At 39.2% G+C, this 26412-nt stretch overlaps 1 protein-coding gene across 11 annotated transcripts; it reads left to right on the forward strand.

Moving 5' to 3' along the window:
- Nucleotides 1-674: 674 nt before the first annotated feature.
- ZNF829 (zinc finger protein 829) lies at nt 675-26046 on the forward strand. Of its 11 annotated transcripts, none has more exons than XM_032842134.1 (5): nt 675-1153; nt 1521-1800; nt 10130-10256; nt 10561-10656; nt 24962-26046. In XM_032842134.1, exons 2-5 carry the CDS (start codon nt 1768-1770, stop codon nt 25939-25941), a joined length of 1236 nt encoding a protein of 411 aa, XP_032698025.1. In that variant the 5' UTR covers nt 675-1153; nt 1521-1767; the 3' UTR covers nt 25942-26046. The 11 variants fall into 11 exon arrangements, with proteins under 11 accessions (XP_032698025.1, XP_032698031.1, XP_032698027.1 ...); XM_032842140.1 differs by having other exon boundaries at nt 10172-10256; XM_032842136.1 differs by having other exon boundaries at nt 1737-1800.
- The last annotated feature ends 366 nt before the right edge of the window (nt 26047-26412 follow it).

Below are 26412 nucleotides of genomic sequence, written 5' to 3' on the forward strand. Positions count from 1 at the left end.
TGCGGGTCATATGATGTTGAGATGCTGACTCTGGAAAAGATCAACAGGAAAACTGGAAAACAACAGAAGAGAACCAAGAACTTCCAGGGGTAAAAAAAGGAAGCAAAGGAGACTAAGGGGTGGCCAAAGGGCAGGGAGGACGACTTAAAACCAAACACAAAATTTTACACAGATCTTTTTCCATGCAGTTATCAAGTATGACAAACACTATACAGAAGTCAACTCAAGACAAGAACCGCTACACATACTACAAACACCTACCCACAGACCTTTCACGACAACCAAACACTATACAACCACACGCAACTAAATTATCACCATAACTCAACACACCGCAATCACACATCCTATCACAATTAGTCGGTCACACTCACATGCAATTACACACATCACTGCAGTCACACACACACTGACTCCCACCACAGTTTCTCGGTCCAACAATTCCAACCACTCTCCAGGAGCGTATTCCCACCCTGGGCACTTTGCAAGGCGGCCACTCCAGACTCGTTGGGCCTCCTCAGAGGCTCCGCCCCGTCAGCTGCGCCGCGGTGCAGCCCAGACAACTCAAGCCCCTCCCCCATGCCCCGCTGCTGGGACGCGGTAGCGTCACCTGCCGGAAACGCCCGAATGCGCATTCAGCGCGCGGTTTCTGGGAGGATGGGTGAAGGCGACCCACAGAAAGACCCAAGCCAGGGGCCTGTAACGCCGAACCATCCCTTCGTGCCCGCCTCCCAACGGACGTTCCTGAGGACAACAACACCTCCCAGAAGGCTTCGCGGCCCGATTCAACTTCCGGCCAGAAAGCTGTCTGCGTTTCCTGTGTGAGGAGGAGGCACCGTAACTCCTGCGCCGAAGGCCGGGCTGGAAGGTGCAAACCTACCGTGCCGCGCAACCCTGAGACCTGGCTAGACGCTGAGAATTGCAGTTACAGTCGTTGAGGGAGGGTCCAGGCAGGGCGCTGAGAGGAACTGGCCGCGGGTGCGTCTCTGGACCACATTTCCCAGAGGGCCCGGTGGGCCGGTCGCTCTTCTCGCAAGAACGCGAACGTTTCGTCACGCCTGGCGGGACCGTTAGATCGGTGAAGTGAGAGTCGGTGGGTCGCGGAGGACTCGAAAGGCGTAGTAAATTGAGGAGCCCGGAGATAGGTACCGAGGTGGGTCATCCGGCCTGTATCGTGCGGGTGGAGCGGCCTGTAAAGGGGATTGTGTGTGTGAGAGATTGAGACCTGTGTGCGGTTATCGGTTGCCTATCATTGTGGGGTTGTGATTGCATGTGTCCCGATGGCGGTTGTGACCCCGAGACACTGTTGGGGGGGGTACCTAAGGCTGTAGGAGAGTAACAGTGTTCGGTGGCGGGTATGTGATTGTAACCGTGTTACCATGGGTAGCTCTGTGTGCGCGCGTGTGGAGGGCTTGTCGAATTGGTTTCAGTATGTCCGTGCTCAGGTTATGGGGCACTGTGTGTTAGGGTATGGGGTTCCTGTCATATGTAAGATTGTAACTCCAGAACTTTGTCCCCAGGGAACTTCTGTGAAGTTTGGTCAGGTTATAGCCCTTCGGCAGCGATGGCTTCAGCTTTTTCCTGACACACGGATTAGGCAGAATGCTCCATTCTCTGATCTCCATTCCCTGCGTGTGGTGGGGGCTGGGGCTGTGACTGGAGGTGACTTCTGACCAGACCAGTTTGGGGAAAAAAGGAAAACATGGTGTTTTGCAATTACCTTTTCCTCTCCCCAGTTCCACCCTTCTCCAGGTGCAGAAGAGAAGAATGCACAATGAATTTCTACAAGCAATGTCCAAGGTGTGTTGGGGTTTTCTCTTGCTTGCTTTCTTCTGAAAGTTAAATGCTTCATAAAGATATGTCATCTAATTGTAGATCCTTATAATTTCCCTTTTAAAGGGAAGGATGGTCCAGCCTGGTTTTAAAGCCCAACAGCACACCTATACGTATTGTTCACTTATTTGGAAAATGGCTCCACTTCTGTTTGTTTTCTTCTTTTTAAATGCAATATTATGATTTAAATGCAATTGTTGTGATATTAATATAAAAACATGGGGTGCCTGGGTGGCTCAGTTGGTTAAGGGACTGACTCTTGATCTGGGTTCAGGTCTTGATCTCCGGGTCCTAAGTTCAAGCCCCACACTGGGCTCTGTGCTGGGCATGGAGCCTACTAAAATAAAATAAAGTAAAATAGGGGCACCTGGGTGGCTCAGTGGGTTAAGCCTCTGCCTTCAGCTCAGGTCATTATCTCAGGGTCCTGGGATAGAGCCCCACATCGGACTCTCTGCTCAGCAGGGAGCCTGCTTCCCCCTCTCTCTGCCTGCTTATCTGACTACTTGTGATCTCTGTCTCTGTCAAATAAATAAATAAAATCTTAAAAAAAAATAAAGTAAAATAAACAATAAAATAAAATAATACATAACATAATGCAACACATAACACAACATAGCACATAACAGCATACAACATATAACACGTAACATAACACAACATGACTGTCACTTAGAGATTTTAAAAACAGAATTACCAAGAAAAAATAAAATGTGATCACTCAAATATCTAATGTTAATATTTTGATTTTCTATTTATTTATTTATTTATTTTTTAAAGATTTTATTTATTTATTTGTCAGAGAGAGAGGGAGAGAGAGCGAGCACAGGCAGACAGAATGGCAGGCAGAGGCAGAGAGAGAAGCAGGCTCTGTGATGAGCAAGGAGGCCTACCTGGGACTCGATCCCAGGATGCTGGGATCATGACCTGAGCCGAAGGCAGCTGCTTAACCAACTGAGCCACCCAGGCGTCCCAATATTTTGATTTTTTAAAAAGATTTTATTTATTTGAGAGACAGAGTGAAAGAGAGAGAGGGAGAGAGAGAGCACATAAGCAGGGGCAGAGGGAGAGGGAGAAGCAGGTTTCCTGCTGAGCAAGGAACCAGATGTGGGGCTCAATCCCAGGACATGGGATTATGACCTGAGTAGACGTTTAACTGACTGAGCCACCCAGGTGCCCCTTAATTAATTTTTATTATTTTTCCAAAATCAAATTATACTTATTTACTATATTATATCCTACATTTTCACTAGAAAGTATTATTCTCCTGTGTTGTCAAATGGTCTTTGTAAATACCATTTTTTAAAGATACATATTTCTTTGTGAGTTATGTTCTCTCCCTTTCTTCATGTCAGTATGTCCGACTTTGAAATCTTTATTTATTTGCTTATAAATAACACACATACACCCCCATCCACCCACACACACAGAGGTTTGAAATTGGACTTCATGATTAATAATGAGATTGTACACCATTTCATATATTTATTGGTTATTAAGATTTCTTCTTTTGTGCCTGTTCAAATATTTTAACTTTTTGCCCCTGGATTATCTCTTGTTGATTCATAGGGTTTCTTTATATAATCTGGATAGGAGTTCTTCATTGATATTTTTCCATTTAGATTGTTTTATCATTTCCTTTAAGGTGGTTTTATGAATAGAAATCCTAACTTTAATGCAAAGTTATCAATTTTTTTTTCTTTGTGGTTAGTGCTTTTTGTGTTTCTGGAAATTCTTTCTTGGGCACCTGGTGGTTCAGTCATTGAGGTGTCTGCCTTTGGCTCAGGTTGTGATCTGGGGTCCTGGGATTGAGCCCCAGGTCAGGCTCCCTGTTCAGTGGGGAGTCTGCTTGTCCTTCTCCCTCTGTTCCTCCCCCTGCTCGTGCTGTCTCTCTTTCTTTCTCTCTCTCAAATTAATAAATAAAATCTTTATTTTTTACTACTTATTTATTTTAAAGATTCTATTTATTTATTTCACTCTCTGTTAAATAAATTTTGAGAGAGTCAGATAAACACAAGCAGGGGGAGTGGGAGAGGGAGAAGCAGGCTTCCCCCAGAGCAGGGAGCTTGACGCGAGCCTGAAGCTACAAGTTTTGCTTTTTGGGGTTCTGGCTGGCCCAGTTGGTGGAGCATGTGACTTTGATCTCAGGGTTGTGAGTTTGAACCCCACATTGGGTGTGGAGATTACTTAAAAATAAAATTTTTTTTTTAAGATTTTTAAAAGATTTTTTTTATTTACTTGACAGAGATCACAAGTAGGCAGAGAGGCAAGCAGAGAGAGAGGGGGAAGCAGGCTCCCTGCTGAGCAGAGAGCCTAATGTGGGGCTTGATCTCAGGACCCCGAGATCATGACCTGAGCTGAAGGCAGAGGCTTAACCCACTGAGCCACCCAGTCGCCCCTTAAAAATAAAATCTTAAAATTTCCCATTTATATATTTAATCCACCTGTAACTGGCTTTTGTGTACAATGTAAAGTGGGGCCCAGATTTTCCCCACTTACGAATTTTTTCCTAGCTTTCTCAGTACCATATATTAGTTCACTGTTCCCATTTCAGATATATCCAAATATATATAAATCCAGTATCTATATATAAGTGGGTATGTTCATGAGCTCTTTGTTCTGTTGTTTTAAAACAGTATCACAGTCTTGATTATTCTAGTTTTGTTGTCCTTTAAAAGTATTTTGGATTTTCTTCCTGTGGCTGTGTTTAAGACTTTCTCCCAGTTTTTGATTTTCTGTAATTTTAATATAATGTGTCTAAGTGTGCCCTTTAAAAATTTTATATGCTTGGGATTTGTAGAGTTTTTTCAGTTTGTAGGTAGGTGTTTTTTATTAGTTTAGTAGGGAACTCCTGAGCCATCTTCAAAGATTGCCCCTGCTTTATTCTCCCCCTCTCTCCTCTCCCCTCTCAGGCTCTAATTAAACATAGGTTAGAATTTCTTATCTTAATCTTTTTGGTTTTTAAAGTTGATACACTAGGTAGGTCTACTCTCAATTTTTTATTTTTATTTTTTAAAGATTATTTATTTATTTATTTATTTGACAGACAGAGATCACAAGTAGGCAGAGAGGCAGGCAGAGAGAGGAAAGGAAGCAGGCTCCTCCCTGCTGAGCAGAGAGCTCGATGCGGGGCTCGATCCCAGGACCCTGGGATCATGACCTGAGCCGAAGGCAGAGGCTTTAACCCACTGAGCCACCCAGGCACCCCTACTCTCAATTTTTAAAATGTGGGTATTTGGTACAGAGGCAAAGGAAATCACGTTAAGAATCAGTCACCCCAAATCTATTGAGCTTAAGACCTTTCTGAGTTTCTTTAGAAGATGGCTGAGTATTTCCAATCCAGTCTTCTGTGCCAAAACCCAGAATATCTGGTTCTTCTCCCATCGGCCTCTAATTACACTTGCCATTTCTGTAGTGAAGATTGTTGCCCAATATTAACGGGAATAATGCTAGGAGGTTAGTATAATATAGTAGAAAATTAAAGGAATGCATTGAATTTTGTTCTCAGAAGCTAATCAGATGTTTGTTTTTTGTTTTTTGTTTTTTAAAGATTTTATTTTTAAGTAATCTCTACATCCAACATAGGGCTTGAACCTGCAAACCACAAGATCAGAAGTTTCATGTCCTACCAACTGAGCCAGCCTGGCACCGCCCCCTGCCCCTTTTTTTAACCTAATGTTTAATCAGGAAATATTTGAAGCATAATAAAATCAGAAAAAGCACAAGAATACATGCCATCACCAATGTTATTTAACATCATTGCATTGGTATTAACCAAAGCACTTAGCCAAGAGAAAAAAGTTGGTTAAAAATTAGAAAAGAGAATATAAGATAATCGCTTTGCAGATGATATGAATGTGTACCTGAAAACCAAATCAGTGTATAACTAGCACTTTGAAATAAGCAGGCCTCCATAGGAAGCAAGTAAAATAAATTAGTTTTCTTATTTTCTACTTTCAGCTCTCTCTGTGGGCTGATTTTTTTATTGCCCTGGATAAAATAACTTGTGCAGTTTCTGTACTTGTTTTGATCACTCTTTGGTATCCTTTGGTTATTTTCAGTGATAAAGGTCAGTCTCATTCTACTAATTACAATCTCTAGTTGAATATAATAATATGTAAGCTTCATTTAAAGCTTTTTCTTTGAGTTCGGGGTTGCTGTAAGCTAGAAGCTTACAGTATGAAAAGGGGGATACACTAAACTTTTTCATTTCTTTAGCCTAAATTTCTCTTCTCCCACCCAATAGGCTGTTTGTGGCTCCTATGAGATTGCAGCAGGTAGGAAAGAGGAGGTAAGGAGAAAAGTCTTACTTGACTGGTGCTGTTGTTTTGGTCTTGGTCTCTCTTAGTTTTGTGGATGTTCAGCACTGACTCATTTTCTTATGTGGTGCTTTTTTAGGATTCTCAGAGAATTCCCTGCGGGAAGCTTCTAATTGTATGTGATGTGGGCAAAACATCTCCTTGAAATTGCTACTTATTTTTTAAAAGATTTTATTTCTTTATTTTAGAGATGGAGGGAGGGGAAGAGCAGAAGGAGAGGGACAAGCCGACTTGGTGCTGAGCACAGAGCCCAATGCGGGATTCGATCCCACAACCCTGAGATCATGACCTGAGCCAAAATCAAGAGTCATGCGATTAACTGATTGAGCTACCAAGGTGCCCCTGAAATGTCTACTTACAATACCTGTCTTACACTTGGGGATTCTGTGCTTTGCTGCTTTGTTAGGAATCATATTGTCCTTCTGTTGGGTCCATATCTGGTCCAAAAAGGGGACTGGATACCAGTTTCTGTGCCCTCTAAACTTCAGGAAACACAGCAAAAATTCTCCTAAATAATCTCATCATTTTACTTTGGACCTTGGAGTCTAAGATGAAGAAAGAACCTAATTTTTCCTATGGGATGGAAAATGTGTGTCATTTTTCAGCAACCAGTTTTTGGACACCAACTGAGTGTCCTGCAATATAATTCAATTCTGACACTAATTACTCAGAGTTAACACACAGCACCACAGGTTTAGTGGGCTTAGCCTTACAAGACTGCCCTATTTGAGACAGCATCTCCAAGCCTTGGGTAGCCCCATGGCGCTGCACTTTTGCCCAGCAGACCACAAACTGAGGTATTCCCATGATCCCTACTCAGGTATAGTAATTGATTAGAATGACTTATAGACCTCAGGAAAGTACTGTATTTAATCATAGTTTTACTATAAAGAATGCAATTCAGGAACAGCAAAATGGTAGAGATGCAAAGGGCAAGGTATGAGAGGGAGGACCATATCTGGAAAGGTTCTTAAGGATTTTGCCTAACAAAATGGCTGAAGTGAAAGGTTTCCTTTGGTAATGTTTATATTGTAGAAAATTCTGCCACCAGCAAAATTATAGAAATTAAAGAATTTATGTTAATAAGGAATAATTCTTATAACAGTCATAAGAGAAGTGTAACTTTCAAGAAATTTAAATTATATTCTTGTCTAAGATGGTGATATTTTATTTATTTTTCAAAGATTTATGTATTTATTAGAGAGCTTGAGCAGGAGGGACAGAGGGAGAGAGAGAGGGGATCTGAAGCAGATTCTATGCTGAGCATGGAGCCCAATGTGGGGCTCTATCTCACAACTCTGAAATCATGACCTGAGCTGAAACCAAGAGTTGGACACTTAGCTTACTATGCCACTTAGGCACCCCAATAGTGATATTTTAAATTAATGTTTAGCCAGTTTTGCATTCAAAAAAATTCAAGAAATTTTAAGACTTAATAAAAAATATCAGGACTTTGTCCCAGTACCCAATCCTACTCCCCTCAGGTGGCTACCTTCAGATTTTTTCCTGTTTCTCTTGGTACTTTTCCTACATTTCTTTTGTTTTGTTTTTAATTTTTAAGTAATCTCTATAGCCAATTTGGGGCTCATACTCCCAACCACGTGATCAAGAGTTGCTCATTCCACGCTGAGTCAGCCAGGTGTCCTTTTCCCTATATTTCTTTCTTCTTTTCTTTTTCTTTCTTTCTTTCTTTTTTTTTTTTTTTTAAGATTTTATTTATTTATTTGAGAGAGAGAGAGTATGAGTGGGGTCAGGAGCAGATGGAGAGGAAGAGGGAGAAGCAGAGTCCCCACCAAACAGGCAGGTCGATGTGGGCCTTGATCCCAGGACCCTGAGATCATGATCTGAGTTAAAGGTAGATGCCTAACTGAGCCACCTAGGTACCCCCTTTTCCCTGTATTTCTAATTCATATTCCTACATTGCTGTTTTTTTAAAGATATGCTGTTTATTTATTTGGATGGAGTAGGACAGAGGGAGAGGGAGAGAGAGAGTATCTGAAGCAGGCCCCACACATAGCACAGAGCTTGACACTGGGCTGGATCTCACATCTCTGAGCCAAAATCAAGAATCAAATACTTAACTGACTGAGCCACCCAGGCACCCCCATTGCTATTCTTTTTATAGACATTTCTTGGTGACTTTCTTGAGGTAAATAAGGGTTGAGATTTCCCTTATCACATTTCTCGCTTCCTGTTCCTGTAGAAGAATTATATCACAATTTTCTTTAAATCATTGATACTCATGTAATTAGGACCTCACAGATATTATTAATCTGAGTAGTACACCAGAGCCTAAATTCTTTTCAGTACAGCTTTTACAATTTTCTGAGGGTAAATGACTTTGTTTCTTCATTTGTCTTTTTCCATATATGTGTTGCTCTTTTTTTCCCCAAATCTACCAACGTTGCTTCCAGTTGCCTATCAAAAATATTTTCCGTATGATCAAACTTACTAGGTCTTTATTTTTCCTTGGAGACCTCTTTCCCATAGTCCTTTATCTTCTTGTTCCTAGACATTGCTCTCTAGTTCTGCCAGATATTATCCTGGAACTTGCCTTTCACAGTTACACTTGGGATCTTGTCATGTATTCTCATGTTAGTTTTGTAATTTCTGAATATAGTATCTTTCTTTTTCTTAATTTACTCCCTACTTTTGAAGGAGCATGTAGGCCAGGAGTTTCTTTTCTTTTTTTTTTTTTTTTAAGATTTTCTTTTTTTTTTATTTGACAGATCACAAGTAGGCAGAGAGGGAGGCAGAGAGAGAGGAGGAAGCACGCTACCTGCTGAGCAGAGAGCTCCACGCGGGGCTCGAGCCCAGGACCCTGGGACCATGACCTGAGCCCAAGGCAGAGGCTTAACCCCCTGAGCCACCCAGGTGCCCCCAGGAGTTTCTTTTAAAAGCTACTCAGAGGGTTGCCTGGCTGGCTCGGTGGGTTGGGCCTCTGCCTTCGGCTTGGGTCATGGTCTTGGAGTCCTGGGATTGGGCCCGTGTCGGGCTCTCTGCTTGGTGGGGGGCCTGCTTCCCCCCCCAACTCCCTGCCTGCTTCTATGCCTACTTGTGATCTCTCTCTCTGTCAAATAAATTTAAAAAAAATCTTAAAAAAAAAAAAAAAGCTACTGAGAGATAATTTTATCTTTCCCTGCAGATCTAGAAGTATCTGACTTAATCTTCACACCAGTTTGTTTTTAATCTCGCTCGGTATATAATCTTCACACTAGCTTTGACTGGGTATAGAATTCTAGGCCAGAATTCATTTTCATTTGTAATGTTAAAGGAATCACTTTTTTTTTCTTTAGGTGGAGCTGTTGAAAAGTCCACTGCGATTTTAATTCCTAAAAATTTTTATGTGATCTATGTTTTCTTTCTGCAAGCTTTTAGAAAGTTCTGTTTTTCCTTGATATTCTGAAATTTTACTCCAAAATGTATCATAAGATTTTTTTTTTTAAGTACATCACCTTGTTCCCTCTTTTGGGTCTTAAAGGAAAGATATGGGAAGGGGGAAAGGATTCACATATATGCACACTTCACTATAGCCAGGCATCGAGCATTGAGCTGTATGATTGCTATTTTATGTTGTAGGAAAAGTTTACTTGCATGTTTCTTGATATATCCCTCTGTACACAAAAGATGTGTTTTCTACTGATATAATAGAGTTCCAGTCCCTTCAGTTTGTTTAATAAGCTCTAGCACCATTTCTACTACCATCTTTTTTCTTTTTAAGATTTTATTTATTTATTTGAGAGAGCGAGCTCACACACAATCACGGGGAGCGGCAGGCAGAGGCAAAGGGAAAAGCAGGCTCCCCCACAGAGCAGAGAGCGTGATGTAAGGGTTGATCCTAGGACCCTGGAATCAAGATCTGAGCTGAAGGCAGACACTTAACTGACTGAGCTACCCAAGGGGCCCCCCCACCTCATTTTTTTTTTTTTTTTTTTTTCCTTTAATCTCCTTCTACTGTGAAAGCATGTTTGTTGTTTCAGGGGTCAATGATGTTCAGGGATGTATCTATAAACTTCTCTCAGGAGGAATGGGAATGCCTGGATTCTGGTCAGATGAATTTATACAAAGAAGTGATGTTGGAGAATTTCAGCAACCTGGTTTCAGTGGGTAAGGATAACTATCCCCCAAAATTCAGAGTCTGCCCTTCGGAATGTCTCCTTTCTCCATTATGAATTATTTGTTTCAAGTAACCAGCTAAATTTCTGCTCCCTGTTCCTCAAGGAATGGTTTGAGTTGGAATGGAATGGAATGGAAGAATTGGAAATGAGCACCTTCAGTGGGTTGAAGCTTCATCTTCATCTTTCTCTGGTCCTTCCTATAGTGGCATCTTTTTCTTGATCACCAAGGGACTGCATCTGATTTCTGGGACACCCACAGCATAACAATGTCCCGTGTCTTTTCTTGTGATCAGGACTTTCCAATTCTAAGCCAGCTGTGATTTCCTTATTGGAACAAGGAAAAGAACCCTGGATGGTTGAAAGAGAGCTGACAAGAGGCCTTTGTTCAGGTGAGATGATAGGTAATGATTTTGTCCATTTTTTAATTGGGTTGTTTGTCTTATTATTACTGAGTTTTGAGTTAATTATATATTCTAGACACAAGTCTCTTTTTTTTTTTTTTAAAGATTTTATTTATTTATTTGACAGACAGAGATCACAAGTAGATGGAGAGGCAGGCAGAGAGAGAGAGAGAGGGAAGCAGGCTCCCTGCTGAGCAGAGAGCCCGATGCAGGACTTGATCCCAGGACCCTGAGATCATGACCTGAGCCGAAGGCAGCGGCTTAACCCACTGAGCCACCCAGGCGCCCTAGACACAAGTCTCTTATCAATCATATGATTTGCGAGTATTTTCTCCCATTTAGTAGGTATGTTTTCACCCTCTTGATTTTGTCCTTTGAAGCACAAATTTTTAAATTTAACGAGAACCAGTTTATCTATTTTTTCTTTGGTTGCGTGTGCTTTTGGTGTGAGCTCCTTTAAGTTATGACCCTTCATAATTAAGTTTATTAATACCTTCTGGAAGTAGGAAAATATTTCACACTTATCCTATTAGTAGATAAAGGATTTTTATCAGTTATATCTCAAAAAAAAGTTTGAAGATAAAACAATAAAAAAAGCTTTTCTCAACTGTAGATACAACTTTAATTTTATAATTTAGCCATAAGATAGAATAAACAAAGAACTAAAGAACTCACCAAAGCAGATTTCCCAAGATATATTTTCTTTTCCAGGAGGCACAAAATATTATAAACAGACCCACAGGAAGATAATAAATTCTCTGTCATCTCAGTTAACAGAGAATGAAGGGATTCCCAGACAACTGGAACAGATTTCCATTATCCCTATAGAAATTACCATAAAATCGGGGCGCCTTTGTGGCTCAGTGTGTTAAAGCCTCTGCCTTCTGCTCAGGTTATGATCTCAGGGTCCTGGGATCAAGCCCCACATCGGGTTCTCTGCTCGGCGGGGAGCCTGCTTCCTCCTCTCTCTCTGCCTCCCTCTCTGCCTACTTGTGATCTCTGTCAAATAAATAAATAAAATCTTAAAAAAAAAAAAAGAAATTACCATAAAATCAGATTCCTGATCACTATAACTTACCAGCCTTGCACAAACCAGAAGCAAAACTAGACTTAACCCAAAAACAAAACCTAAGATGCGTTGAGGAGGGTGTAGTGGAGAGAAAGTGAATTAAAGTAGCATTTTATTGCTGCTTGGGATTTACTAAGGCAGCCAAGAAGAAAATGGGCCTTAAATAGCCCATGAGATACACTTCTCAAGTCACACTTTATTGCCTCCTGCAAATAAGTCCATTTGGACATCTCAGTGGGACCTTCAGAATTGTCAAGAGTATAACATTTTCAAAACATTTCAAAAATAATTATTCAAAAATTAAAGATCATTCTTCTAAATATATGATAAGCACATTTGAAAGATTTATTTAGCTCACTAATGAGAGAACCAGAGGAATGGTAAAGCTGGTTCAAGTTGTCTGGGAGAGTTGTCTGAGTTTATATTATAATTATATACATATATATATATGTAATTATATTACAGTGCAGGAATCACATCACTAACGTGGATACAAAAACTAGTTACTGTCTTAGAGAATAAAAATTTGTAACCTTCAGGCTGTCTTTCCACCAGACAAATCATTTATAACTTGTTCTTCATAGCAATTTTTCGTTCTTTGTTCAGTTACTTTCTAGATTTTTCAAGTAGATTGTAAGCATCTACAATTTCTAATTGGTATTGTTGGTACAGAGAAATACTATAAGCTTTTTTTTTTTTTAAACATGTGGAAAGTTTAATTTTATTATCAGGGAAATGCAGTGGAATACCATTATGTCATCTGTAACATGGACAAAAATTTAAGTCTGACATTAGTAAGAATAGATGACAATGTAGAACAGCACCTTCAAGCCTCTGTTAGGGTGTAAATTCATACAATTGCTTTTTATTCTTTTTAAATTTAATTGTGAAGGGCACCTGGATGGGTCAATTGGTTGAGCATCTGCCTTTGACTTAGGTCGTGATCTCAGGATCCTGGGATCAAGCCCCATGTCCAGCTCCTTGCTTGTCAGGGAGTCTGCTGCTTCCTCTTCCTCTGCCCTTTCCCTCTGCTTGTGCTTGCTGTCTCTCTCTCTGTCTCTTTCAGATAAATAAAATCTTTAAAAAAAATTTAATTGTGATAAGATCATTTAACATGAGATCTACCCTCAACAATTTTTTTTTTTTAAGATTTTATTTATTTATTTGTCAGAGAGAGAGAGAGGGAGAGCGAGCGAGCACAGGCAGACAGAATGGCAGGCAGAGGCAGAGGGAGAAGCAGGCTCCCTGACGAGCAAGGAGCCCGATGTGGGACTCGATCCCAGGACACTGGGATCATGACCTGAGCCGAAGGCAGCTGCTTAACCAACTGAGCCACCCAGGCGTCCCAACCCTCAACAAATTTTTAAGTGTATAATAAATATTGTTAACTTTAGGCGCCGTATTGTATGGCAGATCTCTAGCACTTATTTGCCTTGCATAATTAAAGCTTTATACTTACTGGTTAGCAACTGCTCGTTTCCTTATAACCCCAGCCCTTGGTAACCAACTACTCTTGGTAACTACTCTTTTGTTCTGTGAGTTTTGCCCTTTTTAGATATCTCATATAAGTCAAATAATGCTGTATTTGTCCTATAACTGGTTTATTTCATGTAGCTTAGTGTCTTCATGTTGTTTCATATGGAAGGATTTCCTTCTTTTTAAGGTTGAAAAATATTCCATTATAAATATATAACACATTTTGTTTATCCACTCATCCATCTGTGGATTTAGGTTGTTTTCACATCTTGACTATTATGAGTAGTACTGCAATGAACGCATAAGTGCTAATATCTCTTCAAGATCCTGATTTCAAACGGGGTGCCTGGCTGGCTCAGTGGGGAAGGCCTCTGCCTTCGGCTCAGGTCATGATCTCAGGGTCCTGGGATTGAGCCCCGCATCGAGCCCTGCATCAGGCTCTCTTGCTCAGCAGGGAGCCCGCTTCCCCCTCTCTCTTTGCCTGCCTCTCTGCCTACTTGTGATCTCTCTGTCAAATAAATAAATAAAATCTTAAAAAAAGAAAAAAGATCCTGATTTCAATTCTTTTGGATAAATACCCAGAAGTGGGATTGATGGATCATATGATAGTTCTATTGTTAATTTTTTAGGAACCTCCTCATACTGTTTTCAGAGGGTTGCACCATTTTGCATTTCCACCAATAGTATACAAGAGTTCCAATATCTTTGCGTCTTCACCAGTATTTGTGACTTGTTTTTTTGTTTGTTTGTTTTAATGACAGCCATCCTAAAAGTAATAGGCAGTGTTTCTTCATGGTTTTGATTTATGCTTCTGTAATGATTTGAGATTTTTGAGCAACTTTCATATACTTCTTGACCATTTATACATTTTCTTTGGAAAAACGTCTACTCACGTTCTCAACTTATATTTTAATCAGATTAGTTCTTTTGCTATATATTTTAGAAATTAACCACTATCAGATACATGGTTGGCAAATATTTTCTCCCATTCCATAAGTACCTTTTCACACTTTTGTTTCCTTTGCTGTGCACAAGCTTTTAAATTTGATGTAGTCCTGTATGTCTGTTTGCTTTTTTTGTCTCGCTTTTGGTGTCATATCCTGAAATCATCAATAAGACCAGTGTCATGAAACTTTTCCCTTATGTGAAGCATTATAGTGTCAGGTCTCATGTTTAAGTCTTTAATACATTTTGAGGTGGTTTTTCTGTATGGGATAGGATAAAGGCCAAATTTTGCATATGGATGTTCAGTTTTCCCATCATCATTTGTTAAAGAAACTTTCCTTTTTCTGTTATGTAGTCTTGGCATCTTTGTTGCATATTAATTGACTGTGTATATATGAATTTATTTGTTCTCTTCTGTTCTGTTGACTTATATGTATGTCTTTGTGCCAGTACCATACTGTTTTAATTACTGCTGCTTTATATTTTGAAATCAGGAAATGTGAAGCCTCTAACTTTGTTGTACTTTCTGAAGATTATTTTGGCTCATTGGATTTTTTTTTCTATTTCTATAGAAAATGCTATTGGGATTTTGATAGGGATTGCATTGAATCAGTAGATTGTTTTGGGGGTATGGACATTTTCACAATATTTTTCTTTTTTTTTTAAATTTTTAAAATTATTTTCAGCATAATAGTATTCATTGTTTTTGCACCACACCCAGTACAATATTCTTCTAATCCACGAACACAGAATAGCTGTCCATTATCTTGTGTATCTTTAATTTCTTCATCAGTGTTTTGCAGTTTTCATTGTACAAGTCTCTTACCTCATCGGTTATGTGTGTTCCTAAATAGTCCTTTTCCTTTTGATGCTATTATAAATGAGATTGTTTTTCTCATTTCTTTTTCAGGTTATTGTCAGTGTAAAGAAACAACTAATTTTTATATATTGATTTTGTGTCCTGAAACTGCAAACTGAAACCCTAACTTAATGGTTTATTAGTTCTAACAGTTTTTATGTGAAGTCTTTAGAGTTTTCTGTATACCAGATATAGAAGTGGCAAGAGTGGGTGTTTTTCCTTCATGATCTTAGAGGGAGAGTTTTCAATTTTTCATCAAGTATGATATTAGTTGTGCACTTTTTATATGTGGCCTTTATTATGTTAAGATAATGTCCATGTTATTAGTTTATTGAGGGTTTTTCATCCTGAAAAGGTGTTGAATTTTATCAAATGCTTTTTCTGCATCTGTTGAGATGATCATGTAATTTTTATCCTTCATTCTCTCTTTTTTTTAAAGATTTTTATTTGTTTATTTGAGAGACAGAGCACAAATGGGGAAAGAGGGAGAGAGAAAAGCAGAGTCCCCACTGAGCAAGGAGCCAGACGCAGGAGCTCAATCCCAGGACCCTGAGATCATGACTGGAGCCAGAGTTAGACACTTAACCTACTGAACCACCTAAGCACTCCAATCTTTCATTCTCTTAATGTGGTGTATCACATTAACTGATTTTGCGTGTTGGATTATCTTTGCATCCGAGGGATAAATTCCACTTGGTCATGGTATACGATCCTTTTAATGTGCTGTTGAATTTAGTTTACTAGTATTTTGTTGAGAATTTTTGCATCAATATTCATTAGGGAATTGGCCTGTTGTTTTCTTTTTTATGGTGTGTTTTATCTGGCTTTGGCACGAGAGTAATGCTGGCTTTGTAAAATGAATTTGAATGTGTTCTCTCCTTTTCAGTTTTTTGGAAGAGTTTTAGGATTGGCAGCCCTTCCCCACCCCCAGATTGGCATTATTATTATTATTTAAATGTTTGGTAGACTTCACCAATGACGCCATCTGGCCCTGGGCTTTTCTTTATTGAGAAATTTTCTTTTTTAAAAGATTTTATTTATTTATTGAAGAGAGAGAGCATGGGGTGGGGGCAGAGGGAGAAGCAGACTTCCCACTGAGCAGGAAGCCCAGTACCGGGCTCTAACCCATGACCCTGGCATCATGCCCTGAGCTGAAGGCAGACAGTTAACTGACTGAGCTACCCAGGCCTCCTGCGTTGAGAGATTTTTTATTGTGAGTTAATGTCCTTACTAGTTCTAGGTCTGTTCAGACTTCCTGTTTCTTTATGATTCAGCCTTGGTAGGTTATATATTTCTAGGAATTTATCCATTTCTTCCAGGTTATCTACTTGTTCATACTAGCCTCTTAATGATCCTTTTAATTTCTGTAACATCAGTTATAGATTTTTGATTTTATTTGTTTGAGTTTCCTCTTTTTTCTTACTATAATCGAAAGTTTATCAATTTTATTTATTTTTTCAGTAGACTGTTAGTTTCATTGATCCTTCCTGTTTTTCTATTTTATTTGGTTTATATCTGCTCTAAAATTTATTATTTCCTTCCTTATGCCAACTTTGGGTTTAGTTTGTTTCTTAAGGTGTAAGGTCATATATTTATGATTTTTCTTATTTTTTAATGTAGGAACTATAAACTTCCCTCTTTGTACTGCCTTTTCTTCATCTCATAAATATGTTTTCGTTTGTCTCAAGCTATTTTCTAATTTCTCTATTTCTTTTTGACCAATTGCTTATTCAAAAGTATATTGTTTAATTTCAACATATTTGTGAATTTTCTAGTTTTCATTCTGCTATTGATTTCTAGTTTCATTACTGTCGTCAGAAAAGATACTTGGGATGATTTTATTCTTCTTAAATTTCTTAAAAGACTTGTTTTGTCACCTAATATATGATCTGTCTTCCATGTGCACTTGATAAGCATCTATCTTATTACAACTGAGTGAAATGTTCTGTATAGGTCTGTTAGATCCATTTTATCTATGGTAGTTTTCAAGTCACTGTTTATTTTCTGTCTGGTTGTTTTTTCTATTATTGCAAGTAGGCCATTGAAGTGTCCAATTATTTTGGTCTATGTCTCACTTTGGTTTTGTCAGTGTTTGCTTTATGTATGTGCTCTGTTGTTGGATCTGTATATATTTATGATTGCTGTGTCTTCCTGGTGAATTGAGCCTTTTATTATTATATAATGTCTTTCTTCTCTTTTGACTGTTTTTTACTTAAAGCCTGTTTTGTCAGATTTAAGTATAGCCACCCTAGCTGTCTTTTTAGGTTACCATTTACATGGAATATCTTTTTCTGTTTCTTCACTTTCAACTGATATGTGTGTCCTGAAATCTAAAGTGGGTCTCTTGAGGACAGCATATAATTGGTTCTTATTTTATACATTCAGCCACTATGACATTTGATTGGGAAGTTTAACCCACTTACGTTTAAAGTTACTATTGAGGGGCCCCTGGGTGGCTCAGTGGGTTAAAGCCTCTGCCTTCGGCTTGGGTTGTGATCTCAGGGTCCTGGGATTGAGCCTTACATTGGGCTCTCTGCTTGGTGGGGAGCCTGCTTCCCCATCTCTCTCTGCCTGCCTCTCTGCCTACTTGTGATCTCTCTCTCTCTGTCAAATAAATAAGTGAAATCTTAAAGTTACTATTTGTCGTTTTTCTGTTCTTGTAGTTCTTTTGCCCCTCTTTTTCTTTTTTCCTGTCTTTTTGCTTCTTTTATTTATTTATTTTTGCATTGATATGCTTTGAATCCTTTCTATTTTTCTTTTTTGTAATCTTTATAAGTATTTTCTTTTTATGGTTATACTGGGGCTTTCATAAAATATCTTGTAACAATATGTTTTAAACTGAGAACATATTTCAATCACATACAAACACTTAATTCTTATTCTCCCATATATTGTGTTACCAATGTTGTAATTTAATCTATTTATAGTTTATCAGTATATCCATTAATATATTTGTATGTGTAGTTATTTACAATACTTTTACCTTTTTACTTTTATACTAGAATTAAAAGTAGTTTACCCTCCTGTGTAACAGTATTACAGTATTCTGTGTTTGTCTATATATTTGCTTTTACAAACAGAACTTTTATGCTTTTTTATTCCCTTACGTTGCTGTTTACCATCCTTATGTTTTGTGTTGAAAACTTTCTTTAGGCAGGTCTAGTGGTGATGAACTCCCTCAGGTTTTGTTTGTCTGGGAAAAGTCTCTCCTTTGTTCATTAAGAAAGTTTTTCTGGGTATAATGTTCTTGAGTGACAATTGTTTTTCTTTCACCACTTTGAATATATCATCCAGCTCCCTTCCAGCCTTCAAAATTTTGCTAAATAATCTATTCATTGTTCTATGGGGGTTCCATTGTATAAGACAGTTTGTCATCTCTTGATGCTTTCAAAATTCTCTTTGCCTTTGAAGTTTTTATTTTACTTTTTTAGTAATCTCTACCCCCAGCATGGGGCTTGAACTCACAACCCCAAGATCAAGAGTTGAATACTCTTCCAACTGAGCCAGACAGTTTGTCTGAGCCAGACACCTCTCTTTGCCTTTGACTGTTGACAAAAACATTATAATGATGTTTCAGTGTGACATAGTGTGTCTTGGTGTGCATTTCTTTGTGTGTATCTTTTTTGGAATACTGTGGCTTCCTGAGTCTGGATGTCCATTTCCTTCCCCAGATTTGGGAAGTTTTTATCCATTACTAATTTGAGTAAGTTTTGTTGTTCTTTCTCTGCCTCTAACTCCTATGTGTATATTGGGCCATTCCTTGGTGCCTCATAAGAACCTTAAACTTTCTTCACTCCTTTTTATTCTCTTTTCTTTTTGTTCCGCTGATTGAATAATTTCAAAAGACCTGTCTTTGAGTTCTCTGATTCTGTCTTCTGCTTGCTCTAGTCTGTTGAATGTTGAGTTCATTTATTGAAATTTTCAGTTCAGGGGCACCTGGGTGACTCAGTGGGTTAGGCCTCTGCCCTCAGCTCATGTTGTGATCTCAGGGTCCTGGAATGGAGCCCCGCGTTGGACTCTGCTCAGTGGGGAGTTTGCTTTTCACTCTCTCTCTCTGCCTGCCTCTGCCTACTTGTGATCTCTGTCAAAGAAATAAATAAAAAAAACTTAAAAATATTTTTTTTTCAGATAAGTTATTGCATTCTTCAGCTCCAAGATTTCTTTTTTCTTTTTTTTTTTTTTTTCCAAATTTTTTGTCTCGTGGTTGGAATTCTCACTTCCCTCATGCCTTGTTCTCCTGAGCTCATTGAGTATTTTCATGATGGTAATTTAAAATTCTCTGTCAGGTAATTCCTCTACCTATATTTCATTAGGGTAATTTTCTGGAGCTTTATTTTATTTCCTTCTTTGGATTATGTTTCTCTATTTCTTCATTTTATTTCCTTGATTTTTTGTGTTGGTATCTACATGTTTAAAAAAAATGCCACTTGTCCTGTTCATTATGAATTAGCCTCATAGAAGAGAAGACCTTCACCAGTCGGAGCTTCTATGAGCCTTTCAAACATTCATGCTAGTTTAAACCACCGTCTTTATTAGTGACTTCCAGGTGTTTAGAGTATGCCAAGTCTCATCAGCACCAATTCCTTATGTAAGTCCTGAAGAAATTAGAACATTGGATGTGTGGTTCAGGTTCTTTCCCTTTCCAGAGAGAATGTGGAAGCTGGAGTGTTTTGCTTGCCAGCTCTGCTCTAGAATGGGGGAAAGGGCTATGGCAGTTGTTTGCATGCTAGTTCGATTCACCTTTTTTGTTCTCAGTGGCTCCCAGTTTCTAAAATATGCCAGGTCCCTCCAGGGCTCCAAGATAGAAGCCAGTCCTTCAAGTAATCCCCAGAAAAGTTGAAATATTTGATGCACTCTCTCCCCCTGTAAGAAGAAACTGGGAGCTGGGGTTTTTCTCCCATTTGCTATGAATTAAACTAGGAGAAGAGCTATAGTGCCTTCATGCTAGTTTAAAATACTCCCTTTGTTTTTTGTTGTCCCTGGGTAGGGGTGGGGGTGTCCCACTGTGTGCCAGGTCCTGAGATAGTGAGATAGAAGCCAGTCCCTTGGGTAGCTTCCAGAGAAGTTAGAAAATTGGATGCAAGGTCCATCTCAAGGAGATGGTGGGAGCTGGAGCTGGAGTTTTCTACCCATTCATTTGGCAGTAGGCCAGGAGGAGGAGCTATGGTGAGTTTGTGTGCTAGTTCAAACTGCCATCTTTGTTCTTGGTGGCCCTCAGATATCTTAAATCTGCTGGATCCCATCAGCACTGAGACTGATGAGATAGAAGCCAGTCCCTTAGGCAAACCCCAGAAAAGTCGGAATGTTTGACACACAGTCCACCTCTTTCCTTCTCCAGGGAGAAGCTGGGAGCTGAAATTTTCCTCCCACTCACTCTGCATTGAGCAGGGAAAGGAGCTGTGGTGAGTGCCTGCATGCTAATTCAAACCAGTGCTTCTGTTCTTTGTAGTCCCTGGGGCCTAGGGTATGCCAGGTCTGATCAAGCCTCCAAGACAGGCAGCACTCAGAAAAGTGGAGTCATTAGATGTGCACTCCAACTTCTTTTCTATTCAGGGAGAAGCTGGAGGTTTCCTCTCAGTTGTATGGCACTATCCCACGAATGGGGATCATGGTGAGAAGGTGTCTCCAGTTTTCCTAATAGTTTCGATATGGCTGGCTTTACCCTTGCCTAGTGTACAGGATTCTCTTAATGAGTTTCTAGATTTCTCACAAAGGGAATTGATCCATGTATTGCTGTTGAGTTGATGTGTTTGTGGGAGTCAGGAGAATCTAGCACTTATTCCACCATCTTGCTAATGTTACTCAAAATACTATTTTTGTAAGTGATCTTTAATATCCAACAACTTTACTGAGGTTAATTTTTTATTCTCTTGGTTTTTCTAGTTCGATCATCATATTATCTGCATATTGTTAGATTTATCACTTCCCTTACAGTCCTCATACTTGTTATTTCCTTGCTTATAATGGTAGCCGGGACTGTCTTAATTGGTAACATTGGTAATGGGCATCCATTTCTTTTTCCCCATCTTTTAAGGAGCATATCTGAAGTTCTTCACTTAACTGCAGTTTTTGCCATAGTTCTGATAACTTTTACCAAGTTAACAGTATTACTTTGTAGTGCTAATTTGGTCAGAGTTATCATAAATAGGTGTTGGCCACATCCTACAATTTTTCTGTATCTGTCAAGATGATCATGGTAGTTTGTGGTCTGTTTCAACAACAGTTGTACCCTGTGGTGTGTGGCCATTTTGGCCTGTGAGTTCATGTTCCCAAGAGGATATCAATCACCTTGTGTGGCAGTGTGCCTGGGGAGGGGTGAAGAGATAGATCCAGGCCTGTTCCCCTCCAGGTAGATTTAAGAAGTGGGAGGAGATAAGCTCAGGATGACAAGCCCTAAGACCTCAGGATTCACCACTGATAACTTTTATTTGCTACTGCTCTACCAGGTAATTCTTCTCATCAGGGTTTGCTCTTTCAACATTCACAAAGCAGCAGCATCTACAGGAAGAGTATGCCTTCTCTTTTTGTAATCCACCAGCTCTAGGGGTTTTAATAGCTGAGACGGTAGAGGAGCAGATGCCTGAGAGCAGATGGTCCGCCATATTCTGTGCAGCAGGACTTTTTCTTTACCATTAGGTTATCCTACTTAGCTGCTTGAGCAGTTGCCACCAGTTTCTGTCGTAAAGGCACAGGCAACATTGGTCCCAAAGCATTTCAGGGAAAGGCTAAATCAGAATTTAAAGACCTTACGACCAGGCCATCCTCTCCTTGCCTCCTGTTACCATTTCTCCAGGCAAGTAGCCTCCACCCTCAAATACACGCAAGTTTGCACCAGTTTTCAGTCTCTCTAGAATATTTCACAGTTTGCATCAGTTCCATATAAAACCAATTCTCTATAATTTCTCCAGGGTTAATTGAGAAATAAAGCCAGAATTTTGTGTACATTCTGAGATTAGACAGAAACTTTCGGGGTTTTTAAAAATATATTTTCATTATTGTATTATCAATTTCTAAGAATTTTGTGTGTGTATGTTTTCTTAGTGTTCCTTTATTTAGCATCTTGAGCCCTTTTAATTTGGTTAGCTCTCTGAGGTTATTCATTATATGTTTTGGCATTTTCTTGTGTTCCTTGTTCCGTTTTCTCACAGATACTTTTTTCTCTTTTGGGCGCTTCTTCATGTTAAGAAACATTTCTCAAATGTCTAATAAATAATGACTTACTGCTCATTTTTAAGTATGAGATGCTAAAAAGATGATTGACTTCTGTGTAGTAGGGATTGGGTCTTGTTGATTTTAGGATGATCTGGTAGGGTTAATATACTGAGGACAGCCCACTTTTGGTAACTTGGTCTTTTATGCATAATCTTCCTGAGAGAAGAGACCTTTACTTTCATTCCTAGTTGAGGGAGTTATTATCAGTGTTCCGGTGGTTAAATTGGGGTGAAGTCAACAGGGTTATTTCAGTATTGTGGCCTGGACAAATTTTCTCGCAACAAATGGATGTCTTATACTTTAACTCAATTCTGACACTTCCTGGAGTTAACATCAGATTCCACAAGTTAAAGGGCAAGGTGCCCACCGGTTCAGATACTAGTTGCAACCAGGATCCCCAGGCTACCCGTATTTCTGTCTGGCTGACTAAGTTTAGAGTTTTACATACCTCCTCAGGTTTGATAATTCATTAGAATAACTTGCAAAACTAAAAAACCAAAAAGAACAACTCACAAAACTCATGAAAAGCACTGTACTTATGATTGCCATTTTATGTAAAGGATACAATGAAAAGTTAGCTGAAGACATAACACAGGGTGAAGTCTAGGAGGTACCAAGAAATTGAAGTGTGTTATCCTCCAGGTACATTATGTAGTTACCAACCAGGAAGTTAGTAACCAGAAGGTTACCCCAATCCTTGCCCTGAGTTTTTTATTGATTATGTAGTCATGAGTGGCCAGACCCTCCCTTGAAGCTAATCACCGCATTAGGAAAACTTAGGTATGATCAAAAGGAGCTTGTGAATAACAAAAGACTTTCTGGTCAGGAAATTCCATTGGTTTGTGGGGCTCTGTGCCGGGAACCAGGAACGGAGACCAGATATATTCTTTATTTTATCACAAGTGTATATATTTTCTGTTAATCTTTGTCCTTAATTCAATACTGGTAGCCACAACTATGCCTGATGTTCCTGAATCCAGATTCCTTCTGGTTCCATATTTCTGTATTTCGAGTTTTCTGTGAGAATAAGGAAGTATAATCCTGTATGGGATAGGAGAAGGGATCCTAGGGGTCTTACTAGTAATATAATCTTGAATTCATTCTTTAGCTTTCAGCATTCTCTATGTATCCCACTATTAGAAATGCCTGATACCTTCAATTTTTGTTCATTTTAGGGGATCTGCACTATGAATTAGTGCTGTGGAATTCATCTGCTGCAGGCTCAGTTTGACTTTCTCTGGTCTGCAGACTCACTTATCACTCATTCATTGGCTTCTTAGCTTCCAGATTTTATTGTTACTGTCCCTTCTCCAGTGTTCACTGTCCTAATGAGGTTTTTCTTTCCTCTTGTTAAGCTTCCACTCTAATTTTCCTCTGAATTCATGAAGAGGCAATGGAAAACTCATAGGTCTAGTCTGTCATTTTTAACAGAAATTGTCCCCCGCCTTTTTTAAGATTTTATTCATTTATTTGACAGAGAGAGAGATTACAAGTAGGCAGAGAGGCAGGCAGAGAGAGAGAGGAGGAAGCAGTCTCCCTGTTGAGCAGAGAGCCCGATGTGGGGCTCGATCACAGGACCCTGAGATCATGACCTGAGCCAAAGGCAGAGGCTTAACCCACTGAGACACCCAGGTGCCCATTTGTCCCCCTTTTAAATTAGATGTACAGTTGACACTCATTACAGATTCCATATGTATGAATTCACCTACTTGCTGAAATTCGTAAACTCAGAATCAATACTTGCAGTGCTTTCATGGCAGACGTACAGAACGGCAGAAAATTGGACTTGGAGTACCTATCTTCTTCTCACAGTATATTTCATTCATATATATATATATCTTATAAACATTCTTATATATTCTTCTTTCTCATATTCAAGCTGCCTGCTTTCTCTCCCAAAGTCAGCATCAGAGAATCCCAAGGTAAACTATTTTCAGTGAACCCCCAATATATCAAGCCCTATCCATAGAATTACCTGAAACCATTTTTGCCAGTTTCAGCAGCTTAGACTAGGGTATCCCCCAATATGGATTTGCCAACAACACACCCTTTGCACAGTTTCAGACTGTACCCCCCCATTCATACATTTCACCACATTTATTTTATTATTATTATTTTTTTATTTGATAGAGAGAGATACAGCCAGAGAGGGAACACAAGCAGGGGGAGTAGGAGAGGGAGAAGCAGGCTTCCCACAGAGCAGGAAGACCGATGCAGGTCTTGATCCCAGGACCCTGGGATCATGATCTGAGCTGAAGGCAGACGCTTAACGACTGAGCCACCCAGACGCCCCCATTTCACCACACTTATTCCTCCATGGTCTTCTTATGTAGGTCAAACAATTATCCACAAATTTTAAGGTATTCAGTATGGTGCTGTGTGTGAGAGTATATGCTTATAAACATGTATATATGATTAGAATCACTGTAAAATACAGAGGGTATCCCTGAATAGGGTATATTTATGGAAGTTTCAGGTGATTCTGATTGACATCAGAGTTTCAGAATAGAGGGCATTTATTTCTCTAATCACCCTCTTAGATTTCCTCTCTTGGCTCTCCTCAATGTCCATGCTTTTGTTACCAGTTTTGAAAATTGCTTAGCCATATTCGAGAACTGTTTAAGCATTTACTTTCCCAGATATTATTTTTACTTTAATCTTTTTTCTTTTTTAGAAGTTTCAGTCTCTCCCAAGATAGGAAAAATGAACACACGCATTTTTATTTCTTTCAGATCTGGAATCTATGTGTGAGACCAAGATACTATCCCTAAAGAAGAGACATTTTAGTCAAGTAATATTTACCCATGAAGACATGCCCACTTTTATTCAGCCCACATTTCTTACTCCACATCAAAAAACTGTTAATGAAGAGAAACCCTGTGAATGTAAGATATGTGGAAAGGCCTTTAATCAGAACTCACAATTCATTCAACATCAGAGAACTCATTCTGCTGACAAAAGCTATGAGTGTAAGGAGTGTGGGAAGACCTTTAGCCGTGGCTCACTTGTTACTCGACATCAGAGGATTCACACTGGTGAAAAACCCTATGAATGTAAGGAATGTGGCAAGGCTTTTAGTTGTAGTTCATATTTTTCTCAGCATCAGAGGATTCACACTGGTGAAAAACCCTATGAATGTAAGGAATGTGGAAAAGCCTTTAATTATTGCTCAAACCTCAATGATCATCAGAGAATCCACACTGGTGAGAAACCCTATGAATGTAAAGTATGTGGAAAAGCCTTTACTAAGAGTTCTCAACTTTTTCCACATCTGAGAATTCATACTGGTGAAAAACCTTACGAATGTAAGGAATGTGGGAAGGCCTTTACTCAACACTCAAGGCTTATTCAACATCAGAGAATGCATACTGGTGAGAAACCTTATGAATGTAAGGAATGTGGGAAGGCCTTTAGTAGTGCCTCAACACTTACTAACCATCATAGAATTCATGCAGGCAAGAAACTCTATGAATGTAAGGAATGTGGAAAGGCCTTTATTCAGAGCTCAGAACTTATTCAACATCAGAGAATCCATACAGATGAAAAACCTTATGAATGTAATGAATGTGGGAGGGCTTTCAATAAAGGCTCAAACCTTACTAGACATCAAAGAATTCATACTGGTGAGAAACCCTATGACTGTAAGGAATGTGGAAAGGCCTTTGGTAGTCGCTCTGACCTTATTCGTCATGAAGGAATTCATATTGGGTGAAAGATAAGCTCTGTTGATAATCTTTATAACAATATACTTAAAACAGGCAAGGGAAAAAAACAAAACAAAACAGTGTAGTAGTTTTTTTAGGCTACTGTAACAAAGTCACCACCAAAATGGGGTGACTTAAAACAACAGAAATGTATTTTCACAGTTTTGGAGCTCTGAAATCCAAAATTAAAGTTTTTGGTAAGGTTGGTTCCTTCGGAGGAAGATTTTATTCCGTGTCTTTCTCCTGGCTTCTGTTAATAGCAGTCTGTGACATTCCTTGTCTTGTAAATGCAGCACTCCAATCTCTGCCTCCATCTTTACATTTCATTCTCCTTGTATAAATTTGTCTCTGTCTTGTATACAAGAGGAGACTCATACAGGACATCAGTCATATTGGATTAGGGCTCACCCTTATGACCTTACTTTGGTTACATCTGCACAATGACCTTATTTCCATGTAGGATCACATTCACAGGTGCC

This window comes from Lontra canadensis, unplaced genomic scaffold (assembly GCF_010015895.1).
Source record: "Lontra canadensis isolate GAN:19392208 unplaced genomic scaffold, GSC_riverotter_1.0 scaffold125, whole genome shotgun sequence".
Classification (NCBI taxonomy): Eukaryota; Metazoa; Chordata; class Mammalia; order Carnivora; family Mustelidae; genus Lontra; species Lontra canadensis.